General features: G+C 39.4%; 2 protein-coding genes across 5 annotated transcripts; both read right to left on the bottom strand.

Annotated features, from left to right (window-relative positions):
• Positions 1 to 75: 75 nt before the first annotated feature.
• On the bottom strand, positions 76 to 4,170 carry LOC135614379 (uncharacterized). Of its 2 annotated transcripts, XM_065111712.1 has the most exons (7): positions 3,984 to 4,170; positions 3,683 to 3,889; positions 2,135 to 2,301; positions 1,674 to 1,755; positions 1,468 to 1,536; positions 517 to 708; positions 76 to 310 (listed from the first exon to the last, which is right to left on the bottom strand). In XM_065111712.1, the coding sequence occupies exons 1-6, from the start codon at positions 4,095 to 4,097 to the stop codon at positions 538 to 540; spliced, it is 810 nt and encodes a 269-aa protein (XP_064967784.1). In that variant the 5' UTR covers positions 4,098 to 4,170; the 3' UTR covers positions 76 to 310; positions 517 to 537. The 2 variants fall into 2 exon arrangements, with proteins under 2 accessions (XP_064967784.1, XP_064967777.1); XM_065111705.1 differs by lacking the exon at positions 76 to 310 and having other exon boundaries at positions 354 to 708.
• A 3,450-nt stretch (positions 4,171 to 7,620) lies between these two features.
• Positions 7,621 to 10,895, bottom strand: LOC103977294 (probable transcription factor KAN2). Of its 3 annotated transcripts, none has more exons than XM_009392771.3 (6): positions 10,134 to 10,895; positions 9,955 to 10,031; positions 9,439 to 9,484; positions 9,214 to 9,349; positions 8,093 to 8,156; positions 7,621 to 7,914 (listed from the first exon to the last, which is right to left on the bottom strand). In XM_009392771.3, exons 1-6 carry the CDS (start codon positions 10,657 to 10,659, stop codon positions 7,819 to 7,821), a joined length of 945 nt encoding a protein of 314 aa, XP_009391046.2. In that variant the 5' UTR covers positions 10,660 to 10,895; the 3' UTR covers positions 7,621 to 7,818. The 3 variants fall into 3 exon arrangements, with proteins under 3 accessions (XP_009391046.2, XP_009391047.2, XP_009391044.2); XM_009392772.3 differs by having other exon boundaries at positions 7,621 to 7,917; positions 9,214 to 9,340; positions 10,134 to 10,890; XM_009392769.3 differs by having other exon boundaries at positions 7,621 to 7,917; positions 10,134 to 10,889.
• Positions 10,896 to 17,878: the final 6,983 nt, after the last annotated feature.

Below are 17,878 nucleotides of genomic sequence, written 5' to 3'. Positions count from 1 at the left end.
GTATGGAGGGAATCAGACTTGGCACTCAATTATGTTTATCGAGACTCAGATTGCGTGCTTCTCCATTTTCTAATCTAATCCAAGTATATATATATATATATATATATATATCCTTATGATTTGGTCCATTGTCATACTAGTTTTATTTCAAACAGCCTTTTACAGAAGATGGAAGCCCCAGTCCAGTGCCTGTGCATGATGTTGATTTCTTATTTCTCTTTTTCCCAAATCCTCATCTCGTAGGTGTTGTCATATTTATCGAAAAGTAGCTCTTCTTCTTGACTGTAAATCCATGATGCTTCCTTCGCTCCTGGTTCCAACAAGAGAGTAGGTGTTAGTCTGGAAGCCATTCATGTCCTTAACAATCAATGATACTATTGCAGATGTCCAAGAGAACAATCTCTTCGAGTACTCCATGATGAGCATGGAATAAGTACAGTGAGTGAGGAGGAACGGGGATGATGCTTCACAAGATAAGAATCACACACACACACACACACACACACAAACAGATACCATCAATATTCAGATCACCAATCACTGAAGACCATAGACCAGCAGCGCGCCAACTGCAGCGACCCCAACAGCTAGGCCAACAAGCACCCCAATGGGTGGCAGTCCGCCGCCGATAGGTTTTCCGGTCTCCACATCGTACCGCACGAACCGCTTCTTCGGTGCATTGCATTGCGGGCAAATGTAGGTATCAGGCTGCAAAAGAAGCTGGTTTTGTTACCGAGAAGCATGTTTAACTTGTTATATAAAATTCTTCATCAAACACAAAACACCTGTACTGGATAATGATAAACAATCTTGTATGAAGACATTATTTTCCCCCTCACTTGTATTCATCAAACATTTTGGGTCATAAGCTATTTGACTCGATTTCTGTGATGTGATTCTCAATATATGGATTGTGCATTAGGATAGATGACATTGTTATTCAAGATATTATTGGAAGAGAATTGCAATTTGCAACTCCTATCAAGATTAAGAAATTAGCAAGATTCCAAAGGCATAATAAAGTTCTGATACAACAGCTTGCATTTATTCATCATTTATCAGATTCTTATATCTACGAAAACCTGCTAAGCATAGTCTTTAGTCATATTAACCAATAGATTTCATGGCTAACTTCTTTCTTATTTGATATTCAATTCAGTGTGAGTTACATAAGCAGTAAACACTTGATGTTAGGTGAAGGACTCTTAATGATACAATCACAAATAGAAAACAACCTTCCCGTGTAATTAATTGTAGATTGTTCTATAATTACATTCAAATGACATGGGGACTTATTGGTTATTTATCAAACACTGATGCTTCATTCCTTAGACCGTAGTGAGTTCTACTAATTTTCCGAAAATTGCTCTTAGAGAATTAAGCTCTCGACACTTTGCTAATGACAGTGATCGATAGACAACTACAATGTTGCAACAATGAGAGAAGATCAGAATCAATTATCCTTGCCTGCTCGTCGAAAGGCTTCGGTAGAAAGTATATAAAGCCACAGTCAAGGCATATGTGAGTCGCTCTAGCCTGCACAAGGTGCATACAACAATTATAAAGAGGAAAAGCTGCAGTTCGATGAACACGAATAGCAAGATGCAGTTTGGTATAAATAGATCTGAAGATTCAATACAAGACAATAGCCTGAGATGAAACAATTAGCTTGCCTTTTGTGATTCTGTCAAGGTTCGACCAAAGCGAGGAGGAGCTGGCCTCTTAGTTAATCGTTTTACGTCTACGTCTGCGCCCCTGTGAGAATGAAAAAGAAATGCATGAGGTAGCAGAATGATTATTTTCTGATGAACCTAATTAGTAACTAATATAACTTGCAAATTACTAATTCTTAGCATACTTGTGTTCACTCTAGATGTATCTGTCCCTGATGAGTCTTTCATGCCAATTAAACATATAGATCATGTACTTCTCATCTCTGCTTATATGAAAGTAATTAGGGGAAGCAAAAACAATTTTAATCGCATGAGCCAACTGCTTAAAACATCGAAATACAAGTTGACTTCTCCTCCCCCTCCATCCAAACAGAAAATATTGGACAAAAGGCTCTGATTAGTGTTCTCCTTGCTTCCTAATTTTGTAAGGCTTGTAACATAAGAATTCAGAAGATGATAACCTGCTTACTACAAAATAAACAGAGTCTGGCTTTGCTTGGATTGCGGTTTTAGTAAATCCCAGTTTGTCAGCAGGCCACAGTTCATCGCCGAAAAAGCTGCTTGTGTACAAGACTTGATCGCCGGCTTTTAGTCCTGCTTTTGCTGCATTTCCACCAGAATCCACCGCCTAAAAACAGGATCACGTTAGATACAATCAGCCAAGTCGAGAAAATGCTTAGTTAGGTATGGCTTATAAAGTTGCTGACTTATCCTCTTCTCTTCTATTGTAAAGTTCATTATAGAAAAAACGAAAGCACGATCGGTTTACCTGACTTCCTTAAGCATATGGTAGTGAAATTATTCTTTTAATCTGACCAAAAGAAAGATAACAGCGGCAAATCCTGTCATAGCCAAAGACGTGTAATCCTAAACAAGATGAGACTTCTTCTGACGTTGTGTTGCTTAAATGTGAAAACTTCACACTTCAAGAAGAGCTTACCGTTTTTGCACAATAAAGAATGAGTCATTCGAATTTCTGTAGGATATTTCTCAGAGTTGTGTGTTGGATAATTACTCGAAGAATCCAATTCTTGAATAACTAGTAAACAATAGGACTTATATGGTGTTTGCAATAGGCATCAGCAATTAATGAGATTAATATAATGGTTTTGATCTATAATAGGTTGCAACATTCTTGTTATGGTTTTTGCACGAACAAATTCATCACTGTTGATGAAGATAGAGAGTGTATCATCGATTCCACGACACAGAATTCACACGGATACTCAATGTGAAGAATTCAATTTTTTTTTTTCCCATAGCACCACAAATCCGATTCATAAAATTACAAAAGAAAAAAGGAAGGGGAAAGCTTAAACAACCACTTTGATTAATTTTATATCAATCCTTTTCTTGTGGTAAGGGTTTTCCTGCTTAAATTCCAAATGAACACATTTGGTTGAAAGAGAATATGAAGAATCCACACAACTTTTTCATGACAAGATTCTAAGAACCATAAATAAGCTTTATACGGTGCATTTTTACACTACTTTCTCCACTGCTGGATTTGCCTTTCTACCAAAATTAAAGATTATGAAAACAATATGGTATCAGATGAGCACATCACATTAATAAAATACCCAATCTCACACAGCTCTGCACCATCAATACCATAAATAAGCCTTACAAGTGTAGTTTTTGATAACAGAGAGATTTCCTCAATTGCTCTGCACGAGGAAATCTCTCTGCTGCTCAGTTAAAGAAATCTTCTCTTTCACCGTGTATAAATAGACTTCATGTGATACTAATTGGAATGTGCTTTTTCTCTTTACCTTTACGATTTCATTCTTCGTTCTCTCATTTTATCAGTTTTCTAGTCCTGGATTCGCTTTCCTATCGAAATTAAAGATTACGAGAACGTAACGATGTTCTAGATCAGACGATCATAGCGCATTAACGAAGTTCCCAATCTCACACAACTCTGCACTATCAACTATTCTCAACAAGGTTGAAGAAAAGAAGAAGTACTTGTCTAGCTAGGTAGGCAGAGTCAGGAATTGATATCTCACAGTAATGACGACTCCACCGCCTGGTTTCTGGCCCAAGGTGAGCCCCAAGGGCTTGTCGACGTCTACCTCTATGTTCTTGGATGCCCCCGCTGTTTTTGCCCTAACCACAAGCCCTCGTCTGCCTCCAAAAGCCCCGTTACTCTTCATCCCGGCCGAGGAGCAGTTGCGCTTATGCTCCAACAACGAGGAGCCATGGAAAGCAGATTTCTGCACCGACAGGAAGAAGGGTCACTTGGGCTCACAATTCCATGTGCAATCCGTAGTTTATCGCCAGGAAAGCTCGGAAGAGCATGCAGCTCACCTGTGCAGCGAAGAGGTGTGGAGTGGCGGAGGGAGGTGGAACCGATGTGACTCTGAGAGTGTGGTTGATTGGGGAGGTAGCAGCAGCAACAGCTGAGGCAGAAGCTGCTGACATGTTTGCAGGGGGTGCAGCCGAGACATGGCTACAAGCTGGGATAAATCTTAAGGGATAGTGGGTTCAGTGGATGGAAGAGACCTGCACGAGGATAGATTGGCCACAGGGTGGTGTGGAAGAACCGTAACCGCTTGTCGGCGACAAGGGCAGTATGGTGACCACAAGCAGTTCTGTAATGGCAATAATAATAATAATTTAAAATTAATCATAAGAGTAATTTTTTTTATCCAGTTTAATGCAATGTAAAAAAAAAAAAAAGTAAAATTATATTAAAAATTAATTTTATTTCATTTTTTGTGTAAAAAGACAAATAAAATTACTTCAATTTCATTCCATCGTATAAGTTAATCTGTAATCGAGCTTCGAGCGTAACTCAATCTAAATGTTTATATATCATCCTGGAAAGTCTCAAACCTCTCTCAAATACGTTGAATCTATACCCAACAGGCATAAGCCCCACGTAAGTAATTTTGGTAACTTAGAATCAAGTGTTCGATGGTAAACATGTCTATGTTATGATCAAGAAAGGCTCGACAGCAACAAGGAAAGTCGGGACATATTAGATTCATTTTAGAGACCCAAAGTCTAATTTGGTGCATCTTGTTTGCAATAAAAATAATTCTTTATGATATTTTTGAAATATAATCACAATTAGATGTTTGAAGTCTTCTATGTGGAATATAGGATATTTATACAATACCATTGGAAATTTTTTTGAAAAGATGATCAGCATCAATAAATAAATAATAGATTCTTCAGCAAAAAGGATAGAGGAAAAGAATCGAGAAATTTTATTTTATTTTTTAAATTATATTAAACTTGATGACGGACTTATTTTTGTAAGTTGTGAATCAAGGAACTTCTTTTTAGCTTTATCTCATCTCTCTCCTCTGATTATTTCTAAAATATTACATTAATCCTCATAATTAAATATTTTGATATGTTCGAATCTATTTGGCAAAGGTTACATTTCGATGGCAGAGTAATATAATCTTCTTTCATTTGCAAATACACGCAGGCTAACAAAGAAACACCACTTTGGATCGAAAGTGGAGCTCATCATCACTCATGCTCGATGGATGGGATCTCAAGCGGGAGAAGCGCGAAGGTTCCGATGATCCATCCGATATCATTTATCATCAGACTACGGGCCACAGTACTTGGTAGTGACACTACCTCAGCGCAAGAGAAACATAATGCCTAGCTTTTGGACTCGAGGAACGAGACAATAATAATGGAAGAGAGAGAGAGAGAGAAGAGGGGAGGAGATTGGGCTACGACGAAGTGCAGCAGGGTGATGGAGTACGTGGTCGCCATTATAACATGGAATAAGAAAAGAGAGAGAGAGAGAGAGAGAGAGAGGATGAAGACGACGATGAGATGGATGAACTCGAGGTTGTTGTTGACGTTTTCTTTTCTTCCTCCTATATATTTATACTTGACAGATTTAATTAAAAATAAAATAAAAGAAATATATTTTTTTAGAATGTAAATGTAAATTAACAAAATCTCATCAATAAATTAATAACAATTAAAATAAATTAAGTGGAGAAATTTGAAGTAGGAAGAAATTTTCAAGTTTGCAATAATCCCAAACAATTCCATTCGGGACAAAAAATTTCTCCCATCTTAATAATATTGCAAAGTCACTGATTTGAAATATTAAAAAATAAATAGCATTAAAAATGGAAATAAAGGTTGTTAATAATGGTTACAGTTTTAACTTTTGAAAGGATTGTATAATCTAAAGCTCAATTTTAAAAGAATAAATATGAAATCCACTGATTTATAAATTGCAATATATATATATATATATATATATATATATATATATATATATTTATTTCACGCACATGAGGAATCAACCATTGACCTCTGTGACTCGCCAAGGCTATGACCAAGTCAGCGATGACAGGCTTACACCACGATAGGCTGCCATGCTGAAACACTGTTGGCCAAGTGACCATCTGCTGCTGACCTTCGCTGGCCCACCACTCACAGAGAGAGAGAGAGAGAGAGAGAGAGAGAGAGAGAGAGATGTGAGCAGCTTCTGCGAAGGAGAAACGTTCAGGCGCGGTAAATGAGCACAGTGGGTGATTGCAGTCATGGGGAATAGGTGAAGTCGTCAGGAGCAGCGGGGAAAACAATGCATGCAGGAGGAGTCACTTCAAGAGGGGCCAGTCCCGCCAGTCCCTTTCCAGGACAGGACCGGTGACGCTTCCCCAAAGCATCAACTCCAAGAGTCTCTCTCTCTCTCTTCTTTTGCCAGCGAAGAAAGAGGGGGAGAAGGAACGAAGAGAAAGAAGTCGGGAGTTGGACTGTGGACGAGATGATGGGATCATGATAGGGTAATCATTCCTTTATTATCTCGTGAGCTGCTTCCATCGGTGGGCTGGCTGTGGTTTTGGGACAAGAGAAAAAGGTCTCTTCTGATCGCGTTAAAGTCAGTTTCAGAAAGCAAAAAGTGAAAGATAGTAAAGAGAGTTCAAAAGTATTGAGAGAGTGAGTGAGTGTGTGTTGCAGAAAAGTAGAGATAGAGATGGGTGGGGAAGAAAGATGCTCGCTCTGGTATTATTACACCTGAAAAGAGCTCTTTTACCATCCATGATCCATCTGCTAAAAGGGAACAAGAAGAGGAGCTTAAACTTTCTCCTCGCCCGAGTAAACAATAGTTCCGGATTGTTCTTACACGGGACATGTATCGCATTCTCAGGGAAGCACACAACAAGTAAGTAAGATCAAAAGCACATCAAGAAATGGCTTCACCATTCTTCCAATGATTCCCTTCATTTCACGTTTAATGCCCTTTGGCTCGGTGCTACGGATAACTAAGGTGTTAAACTTGCTTTGCCTCGTCAGAGATGCAGCTCAGCTTGATGTCAAAGGTATAGCGATTCTCATCCTGCAATCATGCTAATGATCTATTTCACTTTTTGTGCTTTACGATCTAAATTTTCTGACACTTGGAGTTCCGACCCCATGTTGTTTGAGTCTGCCTGTGACAGGCTTTATAAATGCTGCTGCATGTACAAGTAAGTGTTGCACCTTCATTAATCTCTTCATGTGTTGATGTGCTTACTGAGACTAAAAGTAAGTTCCAAGAGTCAAGAAAAATTCATCCTCTAATAACAAAACATTGATACATTCCGATCACACAGGACTAGGCAACACCTTTCGTAAGTTACTGTTCACACACAATATAGAATGATAAAGGAGTCAGCTGTATGACAAAACATTGTTGATTTTGCATAAAGTTGAACATCAAAAACACACTCGTATCGACATGATTGATTCTATGAGGATTTTCTTGTGATGACAATGGTTTGTTTCATGAGTCTCTGCAGGTACATTGCGAGATTTGCTCGAGGTACTCAAGCACATCCTAGGTTTAACATATATATATATAATGATCAATGTTCATATCATCTTTGCTTGGGCTTCCATCCAACAGAACGCTGTATATATTTTTCAACAACACAATCTTAGTTTTGCTTACAAATATATGAATTCATACACTCACATGTCAACATAACAACACTATATATATATTTATATATATATTTATGGAACACCATCTTAGTTTTGCTTACAGATATATGAATCCATACACACATTATTTTGTCTTGCCCTCTAATCAATTGTCTCCTTTACCTTTTTCTTTCTCTTTAACTGATACTTGCTGTAGCTGAACAAAGTCATCTTACGAAAGAAGTGGGTGGTGTCAATGATATCTGCCCAATGAGATCTCGAGATTTGGATCGTTTGGGCATGATGAGTTAATTTCCGTAAACATTTCAGAGCTTATCGGTTGCGTCTCCTGCTGCAAAAAGAAAGACAAGGATCTGTCTCGTGTTCATAAAAATGGAGATACAAGTATCGAGATGTATATATTTTTCCTCACACGAAAATAAACAGTTTTAGGACACTTTAACGATGACAGATGCGGTAAAAAAGTATTACAATATAAGATCGAGTGAAGGGATTGTTTTGGATACCTTCCAGGACCGCATGCAAGCTGTAGTGGAATCACTTAGTTTGCGATTATTATACAAGCTTCCCCTGATGCATAAAGCTCAATCCGTCAGCAAATGAAACCATGGACTACTTACTACAAGCGTATGCTGATGGAGTTCCCTTTTTTTGTCTGAGTTTTAAGACCGATTTATTTTGGATAAAGTTAACATGATTGTATGAGTCATTAGTCCGAAAAAGAAGCTGCAAAGAAGTTTCAAAAAGCTAGCTTTTGCACACAAAATCTCAGACACAATGAATACGTGCCTCACTTTGGGAGCCTCGGAGATCCCAGAAATGTCCTTTTAGAACAGATTTTTCAGAAGAGATTGGGTCTACAACAAGGAGGGGAGAGAATAAGCCTCTTTACTATTCTTTTGAGGGATCATAGAATGATTGATCATGGATGTCTAAATCCTTGACAGGATGGTAGTGGGAAGAGAGGAAAGGTTAACAATTAGTATCTACTCTCTGTCTGTGATCAGCAACATATGTTCAAGTGATTAGTAAGAAAGACAAAAAAGAAAATGTAGGAGGAAGATCCCACAAAAGTATTTTATGTTTCTGACATGGTACATCTAAACTTATGTGTTTTACCAAACCACAGATAGCTTGAACATCCAAAAGAAAGCACTGGTTTCTTGGTAGTCTGACATCAAATTGTAGCTGCTTCAGTGTGGCAATACTTTAGATATAATAAGCCTAGAACATATTTCAGTAGGTCAGGACATCACATCATATTGTTTGATCTCTTGTTGTTAAGTAGGTTTTTCATTCTTCACATGCTTTCTTTTTTGTTTGGCTCATTAACTTTTTTTGTTTCAAAGAAGAAAAATAAATAAACTTCTTTAGGGTATAGTTTTATGTAGGTATACAGATCCACAGCAAGCCACTTCAGATGGGTTAAAACATTGATGTTTGTGCATTATCAAATCTTCCTGGAACATATACGTCCTTCCGTTTCATGCTTCTTCAGCTCAGCACTGATTAGGCTGAGCCATATATGGCAAATATGATCATCTGATGATCATTTAGAACAACAAGATTTTGACAGTGCATAACCTAAATGCATCCATTGTACTTAGCAAAAGTGGATGATTGTTACCTTGAGGAATTGCTGCTCCATAGATTGGCTCCATGATGCGCGGCTGATGATTCTGATCCATGGTGATTGTGAACGCCTACCAGGTTTTCTTCGGAATTCTCCTCGGCAGAACCATTTGCAAACCCATCTGATTGGCCTGGAACAAGCAGTCAAATCCACTGTAAAAGGAGACTAACTCGCAAGCCTTACAGGCAGGAAATGTGGGAAACGAATTCTTCTCTCAACCTGATGAAGCTGCCGGTCTATCGGTGTTCTTCACAGTCCGATACATCTACAATCATACAACACAGTTATCATATCCAAAAAGCATATATCATTTTGTTTTAAGCAGCATCTACTTGTATATAGACATAGATGAACTCCCCTATCCATTTAAAGATTTTTTGTAGCTGCAGGGTGGGAAAGATCTGAAATAACATGCACAACACTGTCCTTCATCTTTGCTTTCCCTAAAGCATGGTTGCAACTTATTAGAGTATTTTTCCTGCACTGCTCTCGTCCCTTTTTATTACGGTGCAAAAGCTGCCGGAGAGAGAGAGAGAGAGAGAGAGAGAGAGAGAGAGAGAGAGTACACCAGTAATTAATGGAATAAAGGCTAAAAAGATGGAGAAATTTCCTTGGGTTGTTGTTGTTGCAGAAGAAACAAAAAGGAAGGAAATATTTGCAAGGAAAAGGAGATGCAAGTGAAAGATCATCATTAATCTTACTTTAGATGCCCATATTTATAGGGTTTCCTCTAACCTGCAAGTGAGATTTGACATGCGCCAAGGTAAGATCTTTGACATCCATGAGCTCTAGAACAGACTTGGGCGTAGCCCCTGAACTCCAACAAGTCAGAACAGAAAAGGTAAGATCGATCTCGCCATCCATCTGAATAATCTCTACAGCTGAAAGGTGTGAATGAGGGGAAGTGAGCATACTCTCATGGCCTCCCAACAGCTCTACGGCATGGACGAAGCGGGCATGGAGTGTGGTAGTCCACCGCATCCTCGGCGCTCTCGTCGTCCTTCTGGCGGCGAACCTCGTCGGCAAATACCTTGGTCTCGGCAAGTCTTGGCTGGGCTGCAGCTGGTGAGGGGAGAGTAGAGGAAAGGAAGGTGGGTGTTGGTAGATTGGGATGCCTCGTATGGGCTTCAGCGAGATGTGATCTTCGTGATACCCCTCGGGAAGTAGGGGGAGGTAGTGGCGGGGTTGGGGGTGGTGTAAGATGTCATCGCTTGTGGTCGTGGAGTCCGTGACACCCGGGTTCACCGACGAGAGCTTGAAGGCGGCGGCAGAGCTGGCTGCGGATGCGGTGACGTTGTTGTTGGTTGTGGTGGTGGAGTCCAAGGTTCTCCTCCAGAACCCTAATTCCATCTTCTCATCTGGCTTTCTCCAGCCTGATGGTGTGGTGTTTGGGGGGCTGATCTGAAGTGATAAGTCTAGATGTGCTGAAAACAGCTCCATTTGATCATCCAGATTTCTTCTTCTCCTCCTCCTCCTGCTCCTCTTTTTCAAGTTACTACAAATCTCTTTCCTGTCTGAGCTCTTCTCCCCTTCCTGATTCTTCTTCTTCTTCTTCTTTTTCTCCTTAAGTTTCTTCCAGTCTCTCTCCCGTCGGAGCCCTACCTCTTTCCGTGATTAATGTTATGCGAGAGAGAGAGAGAGAGAGATGTACTACAAGCTAAATCTGTGTGAAATGATGAGAGTGTAGGGTATGTGTATATGTATATGTGGTAGTGACAGTGGATGTAGTGGCAACATGGTGTCTGTACAAGAAGTGCATATAAAGTGAACATGGAGGGTAAACATTGTGTGGGGTGACACAGGTCGATTTCTCAGGCTGTTTTGGAATGCTGTGGAAGAAAATGACACTTGAAAAGCTGCATGAACATGAGAGAGAGAGAGAGAGAGAGAGAGAGAGAGAGAGAGAGAGAGAGAGAGAGAAAGAGAGGAAAAACTGGAAAAAGTTTTGATTCCCTGAAACCTGTTGGGTTAGGCAATCTCTGAGTTGAGAAGGAATATTTTGTACAAGGTTCTTATGGAAGTTGAAGAGTAGGCTTGGTGGCATCTGTACTATTTCTCCCACTCAGTTGTGGGTTTGACCCTTTCAAGTCTACAGAATAATCTCATGGCTTTGCTTCACATCATTTCCTTGCTGCCATAAGCATTAATGGAGAGAACACAAAGTTAAAGGTTGTCATATCCCTCCCCCCACATAACAAAAGGCAATCCTTTTGATCTATCTACAATCTCTTTTCTTCTTCTTCTTCTTCTTCTTCTTCTTCTTCTTCTTCTTCTTCTTATCATTTCATAATATATGGGAGAAACAAATATGCAAACAAACAAAGAAAGAAAAAAAGGAACATTTTCTTTGATAGAGAATGATCTGTTAATTTGGGATAACGAAATGGTCCAACAAGCATTGGAACTATTCCAACAAGTATTGGACCAACTTGATGCAAAAAAAAATTCAGCAAAGAACAAGGAGACTCTGATAGTGAATTATTCTTTCAAATAAATTATCAACACATTAAAGACGATGTAAAAAAATTTAGAGAGAGTAAAAAAAATAGCTTTCAAAATTATTCGACAACTTTGCAAGTCTCCTCGAAGCTTTCCAGCATCTGCTGCACTTTTTTTATGTACCCTCAGCTATCTTTTACGCTGGGTGACATTTATATCAAATTCCAGAGATTTAAACTGGTCCTTGGATGAATCTGGCAACCTAATCTAATCACTCTGTTTTGTAGGCTCTATCTTGGTCTCTCATCTGTGGTATGTTCTCATGCTAAAGAATTAATGCCAGATAGGTAGGTTTGATCTGTCTGAATGCTGCTGAGATGATTCTCATAGTACCGAAAGAAAGAAAGAAAGAAAGAAAGATATTCGAGTAAATTTCTCCTGTTCGAAACACAACTTACGGTCGATGAAGCTGAGAAATCAGTCAGGTATCTGAAGACAATGTTGTAACCCAGATGTACTTTGCAGAATCCGGATAGATCTGGGTAAACCTACATGAATTAACACCTTCAGCTCAGGAAAATGACACCCTAACCATTCCAACATGCACCGGTTGCTTTCTGTCATTAAGGTTCTTCGCTTCGAGGAAACTGCTGGAGGCCAAAAATGCCATGAGATGTTTGAGCACAACACATGATTTGTAGCTGCAGAATTGCCATCACGTTGTGCCATCAGTGTGCTGTAGCACAATCTGAGGACACTTTTGGAGGTCCCAAGCTCCATGAGAAGGATGTGGTGAAACCTGCAGCTCATACCTAATGCGAGCAGGGCCGGTCGGTCATCCATATTAGATGGTGCATCATATCGAAGAAATTTATGTTGTTCCCCATGCATGGGCACATCGAACATGTCGCATTTTGTGCGTCAACGCACGGAAGTCTTTGTTCTTGATGGTGGAATATTATGCAGTGAGCGAACACAGATTTTGGTACTTGTGTTTTGCTATCCGGAAGATCCAAGGTTTGAATTACACAAATAATATCTCTATATTTAGATAAAATACCTTCTTATGCATCGACCCACCCTTGGTTGTACTATTTATCGGGTGTCTCTTTACCTCAAACACCATACCGACGACAGCAAGCTATGTTTAAACCTTTTATTACACTCGGAAACAAGCTCTTTAGATTGGAAGGTAAGATAGTTGTATTCCATGAATGCGGTGACTTAAGGAGCATCTAAAAGATTGGGTTAGCCAAAGTCTATTCCTCTTCCCTCTTCAGCGGATCCCTAGATTCCAATAATGCATGATGTATCCAAACATGAGGTCAGATGGGGAGGGGGGGAGGGATCCACAAGGGAGACGAAGGACCCTGCAAGCAAATAGCTCAGCACATAAATCTTTCTTTCTCACAAAGCAGGCATACTTTTTTTTTATATGTTTCATAGAATCGATGGGCTTATAATTATTATTAATCTTGCTGCTACTCGAATAGTTGCCTCACTGATTCAACCGATGATATCTAATTCATGTGTGCAACGTATGAACAGTTGGATAGGAAGATTTGGAGACACAAGCAAATATTTGGAGGTGATGTCTTGTCCTCGTGACCATTGTGGTATGGTATGTGTGTTTGGGAGTGCGATCGATCAGCGTCAAATAGTTGTGGGTGGGGGGAGATGAGGATCATCGGATTGGATATGACATAAAAGCGTCAAATAATTAAGGGGGGTCGGTCAACAAGCGGAAGGTGGAAAACGAGGGTTTTCCTCAAAACTTAGCTATCCATGCCATGCCATGCCATGCCAATGCTTCCTACTTGTGTGTACCTTATCAATGCCGATTGACAAGTCCTCCAACCTGTGTTAACATCCATCTCGTTACTAAAGCCTCATCGAATCGGTGGGTGGCTGTCACTCGATGGTAGGATATGGAAATGCCTTGTTGAGTTTGAGAAGAGTAGACGCAACAACAAATGTGTGCTCCTAAGCTTCTCTTTGTTTTTGCTAGTGTCTGTCGTTGTTGTTGTTGTTGTTGTTGTTGTTGTTGTTGTTGTTGTTGTTGTTGTTGTTGTTGTTGTTGTTGTTGTTGTTGTTGTTGTTGTTGTTGTTGTTGTTGTTGTTGTTGTTGTTGTTGTTGTTGTTGTTGTTGTTGTTGTTGTTGTTGTTGTTGTTGTTGTTGTTGTTGTTGTTGTTGTTGTTGTTGTTGTTGTTGTTGTTGTTGTTGTTGTTATTGAGAAGGTGTGTCATTTCCATTTCGATACGATAATAACAAGGAAGAGAAAGAAGAAGAAATGATGTGATTTTAATGAATTAATTAAAAAATAAATATATTGTCAATCGAGATTGTAACTCAGTTGATCCTTCTAACTCATTTCAATGGAATTCTTATCTATTTATCATAGGGATTAGTTGATATTTTTTGGAAATTTATATTTAATGTCACATATACTTACCATTTTAAAGAATGATTAAGGTTATTGTGTGACAAAATCTTGCATGTGAATTCAAGGAAGAAGAAAAGAATTAAGGAAAGCAGCACCCCATTAATAATTGGGTGGCCCCATCGTAGCTGTGATGTGAAGTGGATAAGCATTGAATTAATGCGGTTGTCTCTCTTCTTTTACTTTTTCCTCGATGCCAAGTGGGAAATAAACCCATCCATCCATCCATCCATCCATCCATGAGACGTAAAGAACATACTACTACTTCATCAAACCAAATCACCCAACAGCTCCACTATCACGTCACTACCAAGTCAATATTTTTTTTTTTTATAAATAAATAAATAAATAAAATAAATAAATAAATAAATAAATAAATAAATAAAATAAATAATGAAGATAGGAGGACTAAAGCTTTTATCAACTAAGTTGGTTTATATATATCTAATTCGTGAGATTTTTATAAAAAATATAATATTAAAAAATTTTAAAAAAAATAAAAATAAAAATGCTTAAAATACCTTTTTTAATATTTATATTTAAAATATAAAATATTACTTCTTGGGCGGCGCTATCCGACGGTCCCTAATCCCCGTCCCCACCCTTCTTCGCTTCGATCGGAGCTCCTCTGATCTCGGCGGAAGAATCGATGCGGCGAACGACGGCTTCCGCCGCCACCGCTCACTCGAGCCGTTCGTCAGCAAGACGTACGAGATGGTCGACGACGACCCATCGACTAACCCCACCCGTCTCATGGGGCCTGGCGAGCAACGGCGACGACACAACAATTTCTCCCTGCGTAAGCCTCTTTTAGCTCCGCCTCCTTTTGCTTTGATTTCTTTTCCCCCCTTCTCGGTTACCAGAGTAATCGTCGACTCGACTCCGGGCCTTACTCCTTCAAGTTTGCATTTGGATGATGGATTTCTTGCATCCATCTGCCTTCTTGGCGATGTCTTGGGGATAACGAAGTAGTTTGAATTCAACAGCCTAAGAGTTGCTAATCTAGTCGAAACTTCTACATAGGTGTAAAGGAACCATTTTCTGGTAGGAATCGCTCACCGCATTGATCTTTCGAGTCGAAAAATCAAGAGTCTTTGGTGACCTCGGATTTGGAAAGCCGTGCAAGGTTCCAAGTTTGGGGTGAGCTTCATAGGTTAGCAAGGAGGAACTCGCATCCTTTCCTTCTCCTACGGCATATCCTTAATTTGTCACCTAAGCTTCGACCGGGTGCAAATGGGCTAATTTGTGGAAACAGATTATGTTTCAGCGTGACGACCTAGTTTTCACACACATGTTACTGCTTACAGTTTCTGCTATCATCTCGAGGCCACTTATTTGGCACCATTGTGCCACATTACATTCAACAGTTGTAGATTCATGTTGCGTAGATTTCTTTGAAGATCAGATTTTTTTTTTTTTTTTTAGAATATCTAATTCAATGAAAGTTCATTTACGTAATATCGCTGGCAGTTGGCATGGTACGTTGCATTGACATGCCATGATTCAATAAGAATAAGAGAATATGATAACGATTGTATAGATTTGCTTTGATAACCTCCCCTGCATCCTTGATAGCTCTATGGTACTGCCGCATCGAGCTAATGGAGATGTTACGAAACCCTTTGGCCATAAACCTTGGTTTAGGTTTTGAAAGATATTATTTGATCGATGACTCTGCTTTGATATCTTGATAGTTGTTTTGTGGTTCACTCAGTGTTCTGAAAAGGCACTCAAGCGTTTTGAAAAAGAGCGCTCGAAGATGGTCCAGGTGAGGTGATTTGAATGGACGCGAATCGAGCCCGTGCTTGAGCCTAGGCGTGCGCCTAAGCCAATTGAAGTTGGGGTTCAGCTCACCTGGTTCAATCGATTTGAAAAAGAGCGCTCGAAGATGATTCAGGTGAGGTGATTTGAACGGACGCAAATCGAGCCCGTGCTTGAGCTTAGGCGCATGCATCGAAGATGGTTCAGGTGAGGTGATTTGAACGGACGCAAATCGAGCCCGTGCTTGAGCTTAGTGATTTGAACGGACGCAAATCGAGCCCGTGCTTGAGCTTAGGCGCATGCATCGAAGATGGTTCGGGTGAGGTGATTTGAACGGACGCAAATCGAGCCCGTGCTTGAGCTTAATGATTTGAACGGACGCAAATCGAGCCCGTGCTTGAGCTTAGTGATTTGAACGGACGCAAATCGAGCCCGTGCTTGAGCTTAGGCGCATGCATCGAAGATGGTTCGGGTGAGGTGATTTGAACGGACGCAAATCGAGCCCGTGCTTGAGCTTAATGATTTGAACGGACGCAAATCGAGCCCGTGCTTGAGCTTAGTGATTTGAACGGACGCAAATCGAGCCCGTGCTTGAGCTTAGGCGCATGCATGCGCCTAAGCCAATTGAAGTTTGGGTTCAGCTCACCTGGTTCAATCGATTTAAGTTGGTTTAACCGAACCAACTGAAGTCTCCTACTTCCCCTGTGCTCGATCCCTTTTTGCGAGCAAAAGAGAAACCCTACACCGTCGTTCGTTCCTCTGCCGTAAATGTTAATCGTTGTTAATAATAGTTAGGTTTTTAGCAATATAGCCTATGAAATGTTTAAAAAAAATGGTCTTGTCACTGCTAACATTTTGGTGCTTTAAATGTAATTTGGTGTTTTGTTGGAGACATTTGAGATATGAAATTGTATGAGGCTAATGTCTTATCTCATTTTTATTTTCTTGATCATATTTTTTTTTGTAATTATATTTTTTTATAATTTTAATATTGGGGAGTGTCTCGCTTCGCTCGAGTATCCGTTTTTGACACCTTGGTGCCTTTTAGCACCCAGCACCTTCCGCTACATTGGGTTTGGCAATTAAATGAAGGTCTACGTATTCCATGTCTTAGGTTTGGCTGTTCAGAAGATGTTGACAGTATTGATTGAAACTTCAATTGTTGGATGGAAGCATTCTCACGGATGAGTAGCTCCAAAATCTTGTTGACATGACAGAAAATTCTTTTCTGTCTCTCTATTTCTTTGTTGCTGTCTACCATACTTTTTGAGATCGTTTCGTTGTGAACTTCAATTTCAGAAACTAGCTATCAAAATAAATCATATTTGAAGTATTCATTATTGTTTGTGTTCTTTGGGTTCTTCGTTGTGCAACGTGTTTCATTGCAAATCTGAACTTATGGACCATCTCCTGATGATCCAAGCCTATTTTTATTTTAGTAGGAAGTGGATATTAGTGACTTGAGGCAAGAATGATAATTCATGCGAAGCATACCATTGAAGTCAGTCATAGATAAGGTATATTCAAAATCCTCCCCGTGATTTGAATTACAAGTGTTTTTTGTCTTCAAATTTAATATTTCTAAGAAGAGATTAAAGAAGCAAATATATGGACTTGATGATGTTTTCTGCTGAAGGGGATAATCTTTTGCAAACTTTCTTTTTTTTTTTAATGTTAAAATAGCTTAGTGATTGAGTTGCTTTTTTATTTTTTAGAAATAGCTCTTAGCAATTATATTAACCAATTTTATTTTTAGCAAACTATTATTATGAGGTCAGGCCCTATACCCAAATGCAACTCACTGTGATGTACAACAAACACTTGGAGGAGTGTATAATAAGTGGAGGAGGATGTTGAAAATGACATGATACTGAATCTCATCTAAAAGGGGCCATTCATTCATGACCCGCTTGAGGAGCCCCATTGGTCACAAAATATGTGTATGAGGCACAACAAGTAACTACTGCCTTGATTAAAATATCATCTTATTCAATTTGAATAAACTTAGCACAATTATC

Source organism: Musa acuminata, chromosome BXJ1-3 (genome assembly GCF_036884655.1).
Source record: "Musa acuminata AAA Group cultivar baxijiao chromosome BXJ1-3, Cavendish_Baxijiao_AAA, whole genome shotgun sequence".
Taxonomy (NCBI): Eukaryota; Viridiplantae; Streptophyta; class Magnoliopsida; order Zingiberales; family Musaceae; genus Musa; species Musa acuminata.
Note: the sequence above shows the minus strand (reverse complement) of the source record. Positions and strands in the feature narration are given on the sequence as shown.